The sequence below is a fragment of the Pelecanus crispus genome, chromosome 13, assembly GCF_030463565.1.
Source record: "Pelecanus crispus isolate bPelCri1 chromosome 13, bPelCri1.pri, whole genome shotgun sequence".
NCBI classification, from domain to species: Eukaryota; Metazoa; Chordata; class Aves; order Pelecaniformes; family Pelecanidae; genus Pelecanus; species Pelecanus crispus.
Genome location: NC_134655.1, coordinates 16,621,247 through 16,638,203, shown reverse-complemented (window position 1 = coordinate 16,638,203; position 16,957 = coordinate 16,621,247). Strand labels below are relative to the sequence as shown.

General features: G+C 39.6%; 1 protein-coding gene across 1 annotated transcript in view; it reads left to right on the top strand.

Annotated features, from left to right (window-relative positions):
• Nucleotides 1–16,439, top strand: part of MAP7D3 (MAP7 domain containing 3) — a 47,589-nt gene extending 31,150 nt beyond the window's left edge. Inside the window, exons 9-21 of the mRNA XM_075720800.1 lie at nucleotides 466–564; nucleotides 967–1,065; nucleotides 2,163–2,288; nucleotides 4,391–4,536; nucleotides 4,915–5,045; nucleotides 5,626–5,870; nucleotides 10,390–10,525; nucleotides 11,651–11,831; nucleotides 12,979–13,083; nucleotides 13,352–13,405; nucleotides 14,207–14,300; nucleotides 14,763–14,961; nucleotides 16,102–16,439. Of these exons, the coding sequence (XP_075576915.1) occupies nucleotides 466–564; nucleotides 967–1,065; nucleotides 2,163–2,288; nucleotides 4,391–4,536; nucleotides 4,915–5,045; nucleotides 5,626–5,870; nucleotides 10,390–10,525; nucleotides 11,651–11,831; nucleotides 12,979–13,083; nucleotides 13,352–13,405; nucleotides 14,207–14,300; nucleotides 14,763–14,961; nucleotides 16,102–16,411 (1,925 nt within the window). The 3' untranslated portion in view covers nucleotides 16,412–16,439. The remainder of the gene's footprint in view (nucleotides 1–465; nucleotides 565–966; nucleotides 1,066–2,162; nucleotides 2,289–4,390; nucleotides 4,537–4,914; nucleotides 5,046–5,625; nucleotides 5,871–10,389; nucleotides 10,526–11,650; nucleotides 11,832–12,978; nucleotides 13,084–13,351; nucleotides 13,406–14,206; nucleotides 14,301–14,762; nucleotides 14,962–16,101) is intronic.
• Nucleotides 16,440–16,957: the final 518 nt, after the last annotated feature.

Genomic DNA, 16,957 nt, shown 5'->3' with positions numbered 1-16,957 from the left:
ATTAACCAGTTTGCTTCTGCTGTGTGTATGTGCCAGGGAAGATGGAGGAGCAGAATGCAGAATTGAGAGGAAGACGCTTGTCCCTGGATCAGCGGAGTATTTAATCACCTGTGATCTTTGTTATTTCTGAGCTGAGCACTTTGTTTCTTGCTCTTACTCATACAGAATGGGAGCAATGGCCTTTTCCAGTTATTTATTTAAAAAGGTATACAGGGATGGCCTTGGTAGGTCAAACAAGAGGTCTGCTGAGACTGGCATCCTGCTGCTATGATCAGTAACATACAGGAATATAAGAGATCATGCTTTATATAGAGTAATTCTTCCCTGGTCCAGTTTTCCTGTTGCTGAAGGATTCGTAATAGAAAGTGACTTAATTACTTTTCTGTATCTTAGGGAAGTGGGGCAGGTGTTGGAGGGGATTTTTAGGCTTTTCAACAAAATTAATCCGTGCGCTTTCACTTCCAGGTACCACAAAGAGAAGTGCCTCATTAAACAGACTGAATAACAAAGTTCCTCTACATTCTCAGCAGTCAGCACTCAAAGGTTCGCAGGTGGAACAGAAAGGTGCTAGAAACCAGTTTGTTTTGAGAATTGGGAGGCAGTAAATGGGATATTTGAAGTTGACTTTAAACCACGTCCCAGTTTCATTATGAATATTTTTACTTGGGCTTTCACTGCTGTGCATGTAGTCTATGCACTGTGGCATAAATATCATTATGCACATTGCAGTGCCAGATATTGGGTAACTGTGTCTAAAACCAGCCTTATTCCTCTGAAAAGTAGAAGGGTGGGGGGAGAGTAGACAGATGGTAGTCAAACCATTTAGCTCATGAGAAAATAGTGCTTCATAATGATAGATCGGTGGTTTTAGCTGATTGGCAAAAGCAAAGCATGGGAATGGTAGTTTAGAAAATCATGTATATAAATATCTTGTTAAAAATAATCTTCCTTACGCTTGGTCTCTAGGAGGAACAGAAAAGAAGAGGAGCACATCTTTGAATAGAATGAGTAGTAAACCCCAATCCTCTCCAGAACTAGAAAAAGTGAAAAAGGAAGAAAAAACAGGTGGTTGTTTCATAAAGCTGAATATTTCTTTTTAAAGCCATTCATAGTAAAGTTTGGATAGGGTTACTTTCATTAGTTTCCTTGGTTCTTAAATTTTTAGGACTTTTTAATGGCTTTTTAGTTATCCAGTGGTAAAGATAAAGTTATAAATGGTAAAGGTTAAATTTCTCTCTTTGGACAAAAAAGAAATCCTGTAAGAAGGCCTTTGACTTTGTTAAATGGCACTGTAAGTAGATAGGAAAATGTCTCTCTGCTTAAGAGAGAGATGTACTTGAAAGCTGGTAGGCTTAAATATAAGATATAGTAAAAATGTGACTGATATATTCACTTCTTAGTTAAATCTTACCTTTGCTTTTTAAGCTCTCTTTCATTATTCAGTTTAAAAGCAACTTCTCTGTTCCTGCTGCTAGCCTAAACTTTGTGCATGCAAATGAAGGAAGAAATCTGTTCTCACTTCAGTCTCTTTTGGTCTGTGTATTCCCCACTAGGTTACAAATAACTTGTTTTCTAGGAACTCTTCCTAAAGCTGAAGACTAGCAACTTTTCTAAGAAGTTTTTCCCTTTGAGTTAACAATTCTGAAACTTTCCTTTTTAGCAGCTATTGCCAACAGTGGAAATTATATTCTGCTTCAGAATCTTTCCTGTATGGGAGGATGATGGGTGCTGTCCATGTGAATTTGTGCGTGCAAATGATGCCTGACGATAACCATTCGCTTTGACTTGCAAGTCTTCTGTTTATTATGTCAGAATAGCCTTTCCTGCAGTCTAGAGAATAAATCTCCGAAGAGCCGGGTCAAAAACTTTTCATACTTTGACTGACTTCAAGCATTCATTTCTGTTGTACGTGTGCCAGTCTTTGCACATTAAAATGATTAGTATTAAGCAAACCGAGGACAAGAAGTGCAACAGAAGAGATTGCAGTGTTTAACCCTTCTGTGCTTTTAGTTCGGATTTCCCTCTCCATGACTTCAGTATTTTTCTTCCAAAACTGTTAAAATTTGCAACAATGCTCACAGTTGTCCTTTGCTTTGTACTGCTTGTCTCTTTCATTATATGATTTCATGTTGGATCCTTTTTGATTTGTTCCCATCATTTAGCTCGTCGCTCCCAGCTCAGTCCTCTGGACAGTAGCGTAATCAGTCGCCTCCTCGCCCCCACACAGGCCTCCTTAGCTAGGAGTAAAAGTGCTGCTACATTATCGGCTGATGGACAAGATCCCTCAGGTAACAGGAGGGCAGCAAAGCCTGAAAGTTTTATGCAGTTGCTCTTCAAGCAAGAACTTACATGATAGTCGCTAACTGTGCTACACTTCAGTATGAATCAGGCAGATAATATATGGTTATGTATAATACTACTTATCCAGTATTTTCTTTGGTCAGTAATAACCAATTCATATGCTATGTTGGGTGTTTATTTTACAAAACCGTAGAATAAAACTGGCTTTTAAACACCAGTGCCAGTTTACTTGCTCTGAAGTGAACCAGATGTTGGTGTTCGTTTTGGGTTTTGTTTGTGGTTTTGTTTTTTTAACTGACAGAGATCTGCATTTGGGTGTACCCTCAAACCAATCTGAGACATAATGGTCAGAGAACAGTGCTAGGAAATGAAAGGGAAAATACCCAAACAAACATGTAATTTCAAAGGAGGCCAATAGGCTGAAAAGTGCAAGGCCTACATTTCTTTAGGGAGAGAAACTCTTGTAGGAACATGACAAAGGAGTTATCTTAACATAAGTACCGGGAGCCCTGAGCTGGCTTCACTCAGGCTGATTGTAGAAGGAGAGGCATACTAGAAGGAGAAGATATTGTAGAGAAGCCCTGGCTGGCTGAAGTAATTTTATATTGGTCCGGACTGAGCTGATAAGCCCACACTGTGGCTCAACTCAGTACCAGCGCAGGAATCTCTGCATCATGGGTAAGCCCTAGCTGCATCCCAGATGTCTTATAGTTGTTATTGGTTGTACTAATGCCCTAGTAAATGCATATCTGGAACCAATGTGGAGTCCTTTCTCCTCTCTTACCTTACAACTTGCGTTCCCAGTTTTGCTTGTTTCCTCTTAAGTATGTTATGCCATCTTTATTTTTTATCTTACGCCACTTAACTTGGTCCGTGTTGGTAATGGTGACATTTCTACACTGCTCCCCTTGTGTAATAATCAGTTTTCACTTTTTTGGTTTGTAGTCAATGGTCATATTTTTGCACACCTATCTATGCGCCGCTTTTATTTTACCATGAATACTTCAGTTCATGTCATGTGGGGAAATACCATCTTTTTCGCTGTTACTGACAGCATGTGACTTACTCACTATTGCTGAATTAAAGATAACTTTTACATTTTTATCAGTTTACTTAGAGGCACTTTCTTCATTTCAGTAGAAACATACCTGTGCTTTAGCACAAGCTATGCACAAACAGAATGCAGTTCTCCTTGCACAAATGCTGTAAATATAAAAATAAAATGTATTTTCCATAAAGTTACAAAACTAAGTGCTGGCATCTGTCACAATTTATTCGGACTATAGAAAAAAACAATAGTTGCAGAAGTAGATTCTTACATCTATGTATGCTTATCCACCTGTGATTATGTTGGTAAAAAAAGTAATTAGAAGATACAGTTTCTTTCAACATCTTACATGTGAAGAGATTGACGCTTCAGGTAGGAAAGGTATTCTAGTTTAACAGTTGGCCTTTTTCTCTTGATAGGTTTCTTTTACACCACCTATTTTGATTTGTTAATGTGGATAAAGGGCACGCATATATAGTAATAAAGGGGTCAGAGAGGGAACAGAGGAAAACATAATGTTGCACAAATACTTATTTCACAAGAAAAGTTTGTGAAGTAATACTCAGATTCTTAATGTAATGCTGCTTTATAAATACTCTTTGAAAAGCAGGAGGATTTCCTCCTTGAGTATGGGGCAAACGTGCTTAAAATTTGAACCTGTCATGAAGAACTTGTAAAGAAAGATGCTAAGCCGTTCAAACTGAAGTATTTGTGATTAGATGCAGCTTGACTGAAATTAAAGTAACACTGGTGTATTGCAAATTTAGACGTTGTTTGGAAAAGCATTTTATTTTTATCTACTCCAGACTGCTGCTTTCAGAATGGTTTTATTCTTGGTGCTGTTGCTTGCAAAGTACTAATCATGTGGTGGCGGTGTCTGTGTCCGTGACCCATTGCAATGTGCGCTGCCTGTGGTGTTTCTCTGTACGGTTTCTAACACACACAATCTTTCTTTCTCTCTTTCTCCCTCTTCCTTTTCTCCTGTTCTTATGCTGTGCACTTGGTTCTCGTTTTGTCTTGTCAAATTCCTAACTTTTATAGAATCTCACCTCTGTCCTCGTTCAGCTTCAGCCAGTTCCATCAGTTCCCCAGTCCCAACTCCTAAAGTGCCCGTGCGCAGTCGTAGCATCGACAGATTGAAGTCCTCTGTATCTTCGTCTGATGCAAGTTCACCAGATTCAACCCAGGTTTGTTGAAAATCCACAGGAATTAGGTTTTTATTAATCAGGGGGTTTGGAACAGCTCAGGATGGGATCCTGTTTCAACAGTTTGCTTGCTTATTGAAATGTTCAGTAGCATTTGCTTAAAAAACACAGTATTGAAATCAAATTGGGATTTTATGGTCCTTGATCTCTCTGGTATCTTAAAGGCATATTGTCTGCTGCTTATGGTTCCCAAAGTTTAATTTAGGTAACGTATTGACTGGGTCTGTGTTTTGGAACATAAAGGAAATGTAAAGTACATCTTGTTGAGAAGTTGTATGTTTGTTGGGTTAGCAAGCAGCTCCTCTGTCTGTAAGGTATTCTAGAGAGTGAGCATTATTTTGTTTTCATGTGTCGTCTTAGAAATCAGAGACAGAAAAACCGTCCACAGGTTCTGGTTTAAGACGCCCTCCCTCGCCATCTGTGTCTGCCCGTAGAAGATCCCCCTCTCCTGCTAATTTGGTGAAGCGTCCTCCATCACCTTCTACAGTTAGGTACGCGTCCACATTAAGTATCTTCTTTTATTCAGAACAAAATGAGGGATGCTTCCTGTCTCAAGGCAGCTGTTCTGTTCGAATTTGGATGACCTATGCTATGCCATGTTTATACACATAAGGACTTCATTTTTGGTCCAATTTCTCTTTTCCGCAGTAGGGATGCAGCTCTTGAACCTTTTGTCTCTTTTGTGCAGACAAAATACACCCTGGTTTTTTGTACAATCTGTGCACTAAAACCAACAGGAAGCATGCGAGCTTCTGAGTAAGCTGATCTGCCTGTATCGGTGTAGGAAGTTTCTTGGATTGGAATCACAGGGTTCATCCTTGATGTGGAGTAAACGGAGGTCTGGGCTAGCAGACCTGTTTTGATGTTAGCCCACAAGTAGCAAGTCCAGGTGCCCAGGATATTTTGGAATCCTGTACTTGAGTTTTATGAGGAAGGCACGAGTAGTTTGTGGTTGGATTTATTTTTAAAAGTGAGGTACATAATGTAAACTAACCAAAGTAGACTGCTGTCCTTAGTTGTGTGTTTGAGGTTTTCAGTGTTAGCCCTGAAAAATACTCTTTATTTCAACAGACAGAAGACTCGCCCACCTTCGCCTAGCGTGTCAAAACAAAGGCCACCATCTCCTACTCCGGTCTCTAAACCAGCACCCATCCAACGTCCACCTCTCACACCAGGTGTTATAAACATTACCAAAAAGAAAACTGAAGCAGAGAGCAAACCAAAGGATAAGAGCACGGAAGGAACAGGACAAGAGCAAGGTGCTTCACCAGCCTTGGACAGGGATGCGGTAGCAGCTAGCACAAAGACCAAAGAAGGTGAGTGTTTCTCAGTAACTGATGCATTCAAGACATCTCCAGTGTGTGCTAGGACTGGTGAAATAATTCTTTTGTGAGGCAGACCACTGGAGGGTAGGATGCTTTAAGGCACAAGCTGTCCTTGCTGATTATTTATACAACAATTTTTTGTGGTATGACTTCTGGGTGTGGATTTTAGTGCAGTTTATTTGACTTGGAGATTTAAGTTAGGAGCTTTCAGTATTACTGCTTGTACTATAATTTTAAGAAAAGCAGAAATCCTGTTTGCCTTTTGGACTTCAGCCACACTAGCTGAGGGATCTACTAGCTTAGGTTTGCAAAGTCAATAGTTAAACTACGCAAAGGTCTTTCAGTCCTGTTGGTAGTTCTTAAAATTGCTTGTGTAGAGACCTGCTTGGAGGAAGAAGTCAGCTACTGGTGCATCACAGGCTGAGAGCCAGTTTTCATGAAGCTAGAAGGCTGCCACAGTCTCGATTCCAGTGAATGTATAATCATTGCTGCCTCAGGAAAAAGTGGTCAGTTCACAGGTCACACTGAGTAATTATCGTGGTAGATTAAGGAGAGCCATATACTGGATAAGCAATTAGTCGCCTAGCCCTCTTCATCGTGCCAAGTAAGCACAGCCTCTATCCCTCTTACTGGAAGAATGCCATCTCCAGAACAGAATCTGGGAGAGCCTTCTGATAAGGTCTGGCAGGCACTTCTTTGTGGAGAAGGACTTAGGGGAGACTTAACAGGAAAAGGAGGGATCTCTGGAATTTAAGCTACAGCCAGTGGGCAGTACTGGGGGTGAAAATCCTTCAGACACAAGGTAAGTGGGAACATACGCTTGCTGCATGTTGCTGCATGTATGGTTCCTGTTTTGCATTACTCAGCTGCTGCAGTTGTCTGTTACTTCTGAGGCTCTTCCTGACACTGCTCGATGTTGGATGTGAAATAGTGTTAGTCAGCTGAAGAACTCCTTTATGGTACAGTTCTTTTGAGCATGTGTTCCTCTAGAAGGAAGCCTGGATGTCATAGTCAAATGTGGATGTTTGTATGAAGTTGCACATCCATCTTCGGTGTCACTTCATTTATCTTTGCAGTCAGAATGTCCATCCCTTGATGTGCTACGTTACTGTGATAAATGTCTTGCATGCCTCAGAGCGGGCATAATCAATTGTGATCGATGTCATTGGTTGGTTGAAACCTCCATAACAATGTGTCCTATTTCTGTGTCTTCCAGTTGTTCTGGAACAAGAACGCCTGTCCTTGTTCCTTGGATGCCCCACCTGTCTCCTCTCTACGCTGACTTCTGGAACTGTATCAGCCCAGTTTATCTGTTTCCATTTTATTTTACTGCTAACCTCCAAGCTAGTCATCTTTGTACTGATTCATACTGGGTCTGGTGAAGCTCTTTTTCTTTGACACATAGAAGATAAGGAAATAGTGGGCATGTTCTTCAGCACAGAGATTATTTCATTTATCTCTTTGAATGTTTTGGTACACTGCAATATTGCTAAGTGAGGGAAAATCTTTGTTCTTAAAAAGTTGCTTTCAGTTTTCAAGGCAATTTTTATTTTACATGTCTGCGTAGGCAGTTCACCCTGTGGGTTGGTGCAATACCATATTCCAGACAGCTTCTGAAGTCAGAGCGCACCAATGAATGGCATGTGGCAAATCAGTCTCTAGGTCTTGTAGGTTCAACCTAATTTCAGCTTTGTGCACTCGTATCTTCATACCATCTCTTCTCCTTCAAACTAAACTTGATTGCCCATTGCTGACAGACAGCAATCAAGTTTTTGTCTTGTTTTTTCTGTCTTCTTACTAAAATACACTGTTCTGCAGTAAAACACTTTTTATTTTTCAGTGACTTGGAGCAGTTGTAATTTCTGGCAGCAGCCTTTTGCAGCTTCTCTGAGAGTTAAAAGGCTTGTTTCAACTTAAAGCATAAGAAGTGCTCCTTCATGAGCTCTCACCTTATGTGTGATGATAGGTAATAAACTATCATGGAGCCTTACTTTTTTGTATCTGGGTAGTGAAGGCTTTGGAATGTGATTCCTAGATTAATTGTGAATAAATTACTTGCCTTGAAATGTGTTGGAATCTTCCCTCCATCCAACTAACAGTACATTTTACAGTTGTTCTGAGACATTTCTCTTGCCTGCTTCCCTCTTTCCCCTTCCATCACAAAAAGGTCCTTTGAGAAGAAGACAGTTCTTATCAGGAATGACAGTGGAGTACAAGGAAAATGGAGCTGTGTATGAAATGCTGGAAGAATCATCTTAAGGCATGTTAGCAATCATGTTGGGAAGTCCCATGTCCTGCCCTATGGAAACAGACTGTCTAAGGGGTGCATGGAGGTGAAAGCATTATTGAAGTAACCATATGGAAAACATCAGTAAAGCTTCAAAAGTGAAAATGCAATGGGAAGGTCCCCCAGAGACTTGAGGTCTCCTACCCTTTCTTTTGTTTTTATGCCTCCTGTTCTTTCCATATCTGCGGTGTTCTGAATCATTGTGACTAATTTTCTTCTATCATTTTCAATACCAGATATTCATCATATTTCAAGCTATCATTATCACTTTATAACCCTATAACCTAAAAGACTAAAACCTTTAGGCTTCTTGCTGAGGATTAAGTTGTCTTATTTAGGTTCAGTTTTGAAGGGGGGAAATAGGTTAAACCTGACATTAAGTGTCAACCAATTTTAATACAGCTGAGATTCCAGCAGCGTTAAATAGGACTGCTGCATTGGCTGCAGTGCAAGTGCACAATAGAAGATGGTCTCTGCTGTAAAAAGTGACTAGTCTAAACTGGCAAGATGCTCAAGTAGTAGAGGAGGAGAGAGGCATTTTGGTTTCTTCATGGTTGTATACTGGCAACACTAAATGAAACCTCCCTCCTTTTCTTTAAATAAAAAAGAAAGTTGCAGAATATAGGAAGAAGAGCACATGCAGATCTTGAGCAGGCAGATCCTGTTAATGGTTCTTATAGCTGCAAAGGAGTGGTCTCTCCTGCTCAGGGAGGAGGAGGAGGACCTCTTTTGACTGAGTTCAAATTTGGAACTGTCATGTCTGATTCTTGCTTGTACCAACATGACTGCATTTTTGCCCAAATCACAAGCAATGTGTATTCTGGGGAGGTGCTTCTTTTTCAGTGTTGGATAAATCTAAATATCAGAAAACTTATCTGTGACTACACTCCATCAGTGCTGGAATGCTTTTCCTAAGACTGCAAGAACAATTTTCATGCACAAAACACTGCCATGATTCAGCTGCTGAGGGTTTACTCTGTGTAATTATGCCCTGTGGGTGCAGGTAGTGATTATGTGTCCCGTGGGGTTTAAGCAGCTTTTCAGGTATTAAAGTTCCTAATGGTGGCATTGTGTTTTGAATGATTTGTCTTTAGGTCAGAAGTAAAATAACTGATCAAACCCTGATGTCATTGTTCATTAAAATTACCTTGACTTGAAGGCTTTATAAATGTTAAGTAAACATATATGTGCTGATTTGTGAAATATGTGTTAGGTTAATGGTTGGACTGGATGATCTTAAAGGTCTTTTCCAACCTAAACGATTCTATGATATTAAGAGGAAGAAAGGCAGGTCAATGTTATGATGCTATTGCTCTACTGCCACCAAGAGCTAATTCTCTGAATATTCAGATGGTGAGTTCTTAAGTCACATTCAGACAGTAATATTTCTAGAGAGTGGGAATAACTGATAAAAATCAGAGTTCTTTCAGTATATATTCAGAGCAACTGCATGGCAAGGGGTTTTTGTTTTTTTTTTTTTGTCCCAGTGTTAATTTAGAATAGTATCGCTGATGTTCAGAGACCGTAACACCGGGCAGGATATGAAGAAACATAAACTGCAGGACTGTACAAATATCTGCTAACCTGGTGGTCGGAGCTGTTTTGATCTCCGTGTAAATTGGAAATTGATTTGTTGCTAAAATGTGTAGAAATATGGTATTACTGAAGTCATTAGTATGTGCCTTCAGGATCAGATAAAATGGTGATTATTTGCAGCCTAAGATATATAAATATAAAGGCATGAATGATAATGTTATGAAACAAGAGAAATAAAAAAAATTAATATTTCCTCTTCAGGGTCATGTGCATTCAGTTTTATTAGAAGGAAGTTAAGTATTTCCTAAAGCAGTATTTTTCCAGTTTCCTTTTAAGTGTTCCTAGGCATGTTAGAATAAACATGTCTTTTCAGAAACATGTTTTTAAGTACTGTGGTAATTGGAGAGTATCTTTAACTGTATTGTCTGGAATAGGGCTGGATCACTGGAGTTGAAATGAGTTGTTATTTCAGTGTCAGTGAGATATTGTGGCTCTGCATCTCTTTAGGACTCCTCTTGGGCTCTTGTGGACCTTTAGCTATGGGGTATACTTACTGAGTGATGAGCACTGATCGAAAAGATAGTGGGTCAGTTGGCCAAAAGAAAAATCTTATCTCACACTGATAACATCTTTCTTAATTTTAAGTTACTGGGGCTTTTTAACAGCAGTTTCTTTTAACTTTTGCAGAATCAGGTAGCAAAACAGTAGCAGGGACCACCACAGCTGAAGAAGCTGCTAAAATCTTGGCAGAGAAACGACGTCTAGCACGGGAGCAAAGAGAGCGTGAAGACCAAGAAAGAATTCAGAGACAGGAGGAGGAAAGGTAACAGTTCAGGAGAAGAAAGGAATGCTTCCAGTGGTGGGCTGTGGTTGGAGTGGACACTCCAGCTGTGTATGTTTCCTAAGCTTTAAGTTCCTGTAAATCTTAATGCAGTTCGTGAAGCAGAGACAGGCACTAGCACCATTTAAGACAGGACAGGTTGCTGTGTGTGTCATTAATCTGTATCTCAGTATATATGTAATGCATAGTCCCTGTGTAAATCACTGCTTTTCTTTCCTTCCAGTCACCAGTGGTGTTTTTATTTCAAAACTAGAATGTGCTTTTTACACCACTTGTATTTGTTTTGTTTGTATTTGTCTTGAAACAGTCAACCTCCCTGTATTAAACTTTCTTTTGATGAACTCGGGCAGTGGTTGACGGTACATTAAATCTCATGTTAGTGATCCGAAATCTGGATCAGAAATGTTGCAGCCAAGTAATTCAAAGTGATAAATCAGTGTGCATTTGGTTCACTGCATAGAAGTTGTTAAAAATAAATTACTAACTTTGTGCTGACTAACTTTATTCCAGATCAGGGGTCACCTGTCTGTGCTTCTGTGAACATGATGGAACATCAGATTTTGTCTGTTTTCCACTCATGGGTATAAAGCTGTCATAAACTTGCATGTAGTCTGCTATAGATGCTTTATCAGAAATATGACATCAGATCTGTTGTGTACGTCTGTGTGATCTGGCAGCGTACACCTCCGTATATCTCTGGAATTCGGACTGTAGAAGAAACAGTCTTTAGAAAATCCAACTAAATTTATGTTTGACAGTGATTAAAAACTTCATTCATGTCATGGATGCAGGTGGTATTTATTAAATAGTTGTCACTTAATCCAGTTCTCAATCAAACATTCCATTATTGGAGCAACCTGCCTTGGCCTTGACTTAATCAGCAAAGAACACTTAGGTACTCATAGGTAGTTTCTTCCAAGTTATTCTGCTTTTTCCTTTGACTGGTCTGGATGGTGGCATTTGTAAATCCACACCAGAAAGTATCTTTATGCAGTTATTTTGTGATCAGATAACTTAACTTTCTTGCTTTCTTCGTCTGTCTCATGTGCATGCACACTTTTAAAGAAATAAATATCCAGTCAGTAATCTGTATCTTGGAAACACTAGAATCAGAGAAGAAGAAATGGCCAAGAGAGCAACTGAGGAAAAAGCTCAGCGGGAGGAGGAGCTCCGCAAGCAGGAGGAAGAAAAGAGACTGGCTTATGAAGAACAACAAAGACAAGCTGAAGAGGAGAGGATCCGCCGAGAACAGGAAGAGCAGGAAAAACTTGCAGAGCTTCAACACCAGGTCTGCTTATCTGTAGGCTCAACTGTGTTCCTCATACAAGCTGCTGACATGTTTTTGAGGAGGTTGTCTTTGATTTTCTTTCACAGAACAGTTTTGACAAATCTCTATCAGGAATGATGTAAAGCAGAGTTCATCCTGTCTGAGATGGATTTGAGAATGTCTTGAAGTCCTTTCCTTGCTTTAGTCTATGTGATTTTTTTTTTTTTCCCCTCCCCAACATTTGATAAGTTCAAGTGTGGGGCAGAAGCAGATATTTTGGAATTTTTTTTAGCCATCTGGGATGCTGTTTTGCATACGTAAAATATTTGTACTGAGCCCACTGTACTAGCTTACTGCTATGGATTATAGGGAGGTGGTCTGTCTGGCAAGTCATCTGGCTTGCTCTGATTCCTTTAAAAGAAAGATTGGTAGTGTTTCCACGTCAGCTTTTCCGGTTGCTAAATAGTCTTCCACAGCCAGTATCTGTGTACTGTTACAAAAGCATCCTTCTAACTGAAAGAAGCTGTTTTGCAGAAAGTGGACTTCCTTTAAATGAGAGTAATTTTGAAAATTAAAGCAGTTTTACAATGAAATTGTTTGTGTTTAAAGAGCTGTATCTTATGGATGGCATTGGCATGTGTCTGAATATTTCTTTAAAAGCTTGTTGAAGTTTTTAACAGTTGTTCAGAGTGTTAACTATGCTTCTATCTTCTTTCCAGTCATACTGGAAAAGATTTTCCAGTGTAGAAGAAACGTAAGATGTTCAGCACCAAGTATCTTGGTAGTAATACCTGACTGCCAAGATTTTTAAGTTAACCTTGCCACGTTTAAAATGTAATTGTTGTCTTGTTACTTTATAAATTATGCTTCTTAAGACAAATCTTCATCCTGAAGCATAGATTGAACCCTGAGTAGTTCAACAACATTCAGAACATTTGCATAACCACAATATAGCCATGCACATCATTTTTCTTTTCAGATCAGTTTCAGAATGTCACAGTAATATATATTTCATGTCAGTAGCTGGGTAATTGGCATTTAGCTGCAATGTATGGTAATATTAAATAGTGATTGTCTGATGTTCCTGTCTGTGTTGAACCAGAATCTCTTTAACAGCTCTGCTTTTGACTCTTGGGAATGAGTTGTCTTCTTTTTGTTTTATTTTCAGAGAGAAGAAGCTGAAGCAAAAGCTCAAGAAGAGGCTGAAAGGCAGCGGCTGGAAAGAGAGAGAATTATGCAGCAAAATATGCAGGAAAGGCTTGAAAGAAAAAAGGTATACTGTTTTGAAAGCAGAGGGGTTTCTCAGCCTAAAATAGTGGTTGAGGTGTTAAACTGAACAGGCAAACGCTCTCAGATGCATTTAAATAGAAGTAGTGTGTTTTTTTAAAGAAGCCAGCTCTGGCTTGTGAGCTTTAAAAATGGTGAATAAAGTAGTAAGTTTATGAAATATGAAAAGATATTATGTTTTATGAAAATTTAAACCAGAATGCTGAAATATAAAACTCTGTATGTCATTGCAAATATTTTCCCTGTTTTAACAGAGAATCGAAGAAATAATGAAAAGAACACGAAAATCAGATCAAAGTGAATCCAAGGTACTTTTTTGTTTGGATCTGTTTAATGACAGAATAGGCCCTTCCCAGAGAAGGCTTTGTCTTGTATCCTGTCTTCCTCTGTTACCCTTACACAAACTGGCTTCCATGTGAAGTGCAAAGTTCTGGTGCAGCAGAGTAATTTTCAGTAGCTTCCCATTGCACACATTCTTCTGCTTTGCTTGTTCTGCCAAAAAGGCTTTGATGCATTTTTGTTCAAGGCATATAGAAACAATGTGGTCTGGCATTATCACTTGCAGATTGGTTAAAAAAACACTGGTTAGTAATAATGGATTTTTTTTTTTTAAACCGTATGCATTCTGCTGGGGCTATTTTTCCCCCGAAAACTTAAATTCCTGGCTTCATCTGTTTGCTTAAAGCAAATCTTGGATGGCCCTTGGATTGCTACAGTAAACTGGATGTATTTTTGTTAATGTAGTGACCTAAGGTTTGTGGTAAATTATGGATATTACATTGAGGAGTAGCTGTTCTTCTCTGAACATTCAAAGACCCAAGTCTTCATATACCTTAAGATCAATAAGTATTTAGCACACACCTTGGAGAAATGAGGGGAAAAGGAACTCAGGAATAGTTCATAGGTAGGAGATGGAAGTGGGTCCCACACGGTCCTTTACAGTAAGGCTCTGGCTCAGCAGAACACGTGTTGCTGGGTGACCCGATTGTCGTAGCCTTTGCACTAGCATGGCCTTACTGCTGGTTAGTCCTGCACGGGAGCTGTGATTGAACCATTTGTGAAACACTAGAGGGTACTGAGTTACTCCAAGTAACACTCCGGCAATTCAGTTGCAGAATGAAGGGAAGTCTGCCTCTGAGGCTATGGAGGGAGATGATATTGAAGAGGAGGAAGAGTTGGGTCTTGAGAAGACTGATCAACCAGGTAAGGAAACCGGGTGAGTCAGGTCTAAGTGGCAGTCAGTGTCTCAATGATGTTTAAGCATAGTTAAAAAGGTTGCTCACGTAATAGCATTGTGAGGGTCTGAGACGCAAGTCCCAGAAATGCGAGGGAGGCTCTCTGCTGGAACAGAGAGTAGATCACTGCCTGTTCCATACCACAAGAGCCAGTCAAAATGATTAAATGCAAAAATGATTTGAGAGTGAAGTGCAGGCAGCATGCTTTCATTTTACAAGTGTATTTTTTAACATGGAAAACAAATTTCATGTTGTTATAGGCAGCTTGTCTATAGAGAAATAATCTATTGAAGCCAAGTGCCTCGAGTTTCGGCTAGGAGAGGTCATTTTAGCACTTGTATTTTATTTGTTTAGAATAGCAATTCTGTTACTGAAGCTCCCCCCGCCCTTTCTCTTGTTTTTTCTTTCCTTTTTTTACCCCCACTTTCAGGAAAGCTAAATGGCATTGACTTAGCCCAGGAAGTCAAGGAGGAGGCAGAGGGTTGTTTAGAGACTGCGCATAGCTTGATCTCTACAGAATCTGAGGAGCAAGATGTGTCAGAATTGAAGGCCAGTGAAGTGTTTATGAATGGAGGCGATTTGAAAAGTGATGAGGGGTCTCTACTTGTTACTGAATTAAAGGATTGCAGGTGAGTCTGTGTAGGTGGCTGCTTTATTGTCAGAGCAGTTATCTATCACATTAGAAATCTCTCTGTATGTTTAAATTAAAAATTTAGTGCTGTATGTAGCATTGCCTCAAATTTTGCACCCCACTAGCTTTGTAGTATTTCTCTGGCTTGGTCCAGGCATGTGGTGTGTGCATGCTGTCAGTTTACTGCTTCACGCAGAGGCAGTTAGTTTGGGATAATTGTTCGTTTAGATGGCACCATGTTAACAGTACTGGCTTTGCTAAGAAGTGAGACACATAGCCAGCAACGTGGCAGTGTTACTCATAAAGAATGGCATTGGCTTGAAATCTTTTCCCTTGAAATGGCAAGCAGTTCTTTTCATTAAAAAACATTAAACAAGAGGGAGGGGGACAGCGCTGAAAAGGAAGAATAACCTACAGAAAGCTTTAGAACACTTTCAGTTGCGCTGAAACACCAGATACAACACAAAAGCCTCCCTTAAAGACAATTCCCATTAGTATTTCAAATTTTATCTTTTTGAACATAAAGCATTTCTATCTACTACTGGAAAATCTGTCCTCTGGTGCTTGTTCCATTTGCTCATTTAAATGCTAATGATTTAGAAATGACATTGTGAACTCTTTTTTTTTTTTAAAGTGATGATAAATTAATCTCATTCCTCCAGTGATGGAGTATATTTTCATGATCTTAAGAATGAATGAAAATTGATCGCTCTGATTTGGGTTTAGATTTTGAATCTGTTTTAAATATTGCTAGTCTTCTGAGGCTCAGTTTTGTGTTTAAAAAGTCTTAACTAAATTAAAAAGGAAGAATGCACACTACTAAAATAGGGTTTTAATGGTGCAGGGCTTTAAACTTGTTGCTTGCTTTTATCAAATTTCTGGAGCCAGACCTTACCTGAGAGCTATTAGTATAGTAAAAAGTGGCTATATGTTGGTGAGTTGTTCTTCCCATTGGCTCTTGGAGAGGAGATCTTGTGTGGCAGCTGGAGGACCTTGTCTGGGAATGCCCTTCAGTGCATTTGCAATGCCTTTCAGTGCTTTGCAAAGTATGCAGACTGCTAATTGGCTGGCCTGTAATCAATCTAAAGGTTAAACATGCAGAAATTGTAATACCAGTATCCGTTCCTTTTTTTTCTAGCCATCCTGCAAAAGAAATGGTTATCAATGACTCAGTGAAGTTGGGTGTTAACGAAGCTGATCATACAATTGGACTCATTCAGAATCTTAATGGAAAATCTGGTTCGTGGACTTTTGAGGAGTTTATTGACGTTGGAGTACATTCCAAGTCAACCAAACTGAGCTTGGACAGCATCACTGCTGGTAACTGTAATCAAAACTTGAATGATGCTGCTACAATACCTTCTAGTCCCAAATTGGCTTTTGAGGAAGATGGTGCAGTGAATTCATTGACCAAACCTATAGATGCTTCATCAGGTAATCCAAGCTGATTTCCCTATCTGTCTCTTCTTCTGGCTAGGTAATTAACTTCCTTGCATTTTACTCTCCTTGCCTTAACTGCAGCTTCTTATTTTCAAGACAGTTTTTCCAATGTGTAGACTGGAGGGAAGGCTCTTTCCTTAGTGTTTGTAACTTGCGTTCTGTCAAAAGGAGTTACCAAATGATGCCTTTTTAGGGACTTGCTCTAGACAGCAGCTAAGGCCCGACATTAAGGCTCTTCCAAAGACACAGCTGAGACCCTGTGAAACTCCTCTGTCTCCTACCAGGACTCAAGCCCATCTGTTGTATTTTAAGCTGCTTCTAAGATATCTTAAATGGCACATGTTACTTTTGAAGATACTAACAGTTTAAAAGGTGTCTGATGTAACTCTACAGTCAAGACTTTCCACTCCTACGCATGTTCTCTAATTTTTTGATGCTGACCTGCATAGTCTTACAAGGTCTCTTCAGGCTCTGGCAAGGTGTTAGCTGTCCTCTCTACTTACTGTAGAATAGTCTTCCACTTCACTGAGGGGGGTAACACCAACCTTAAATTC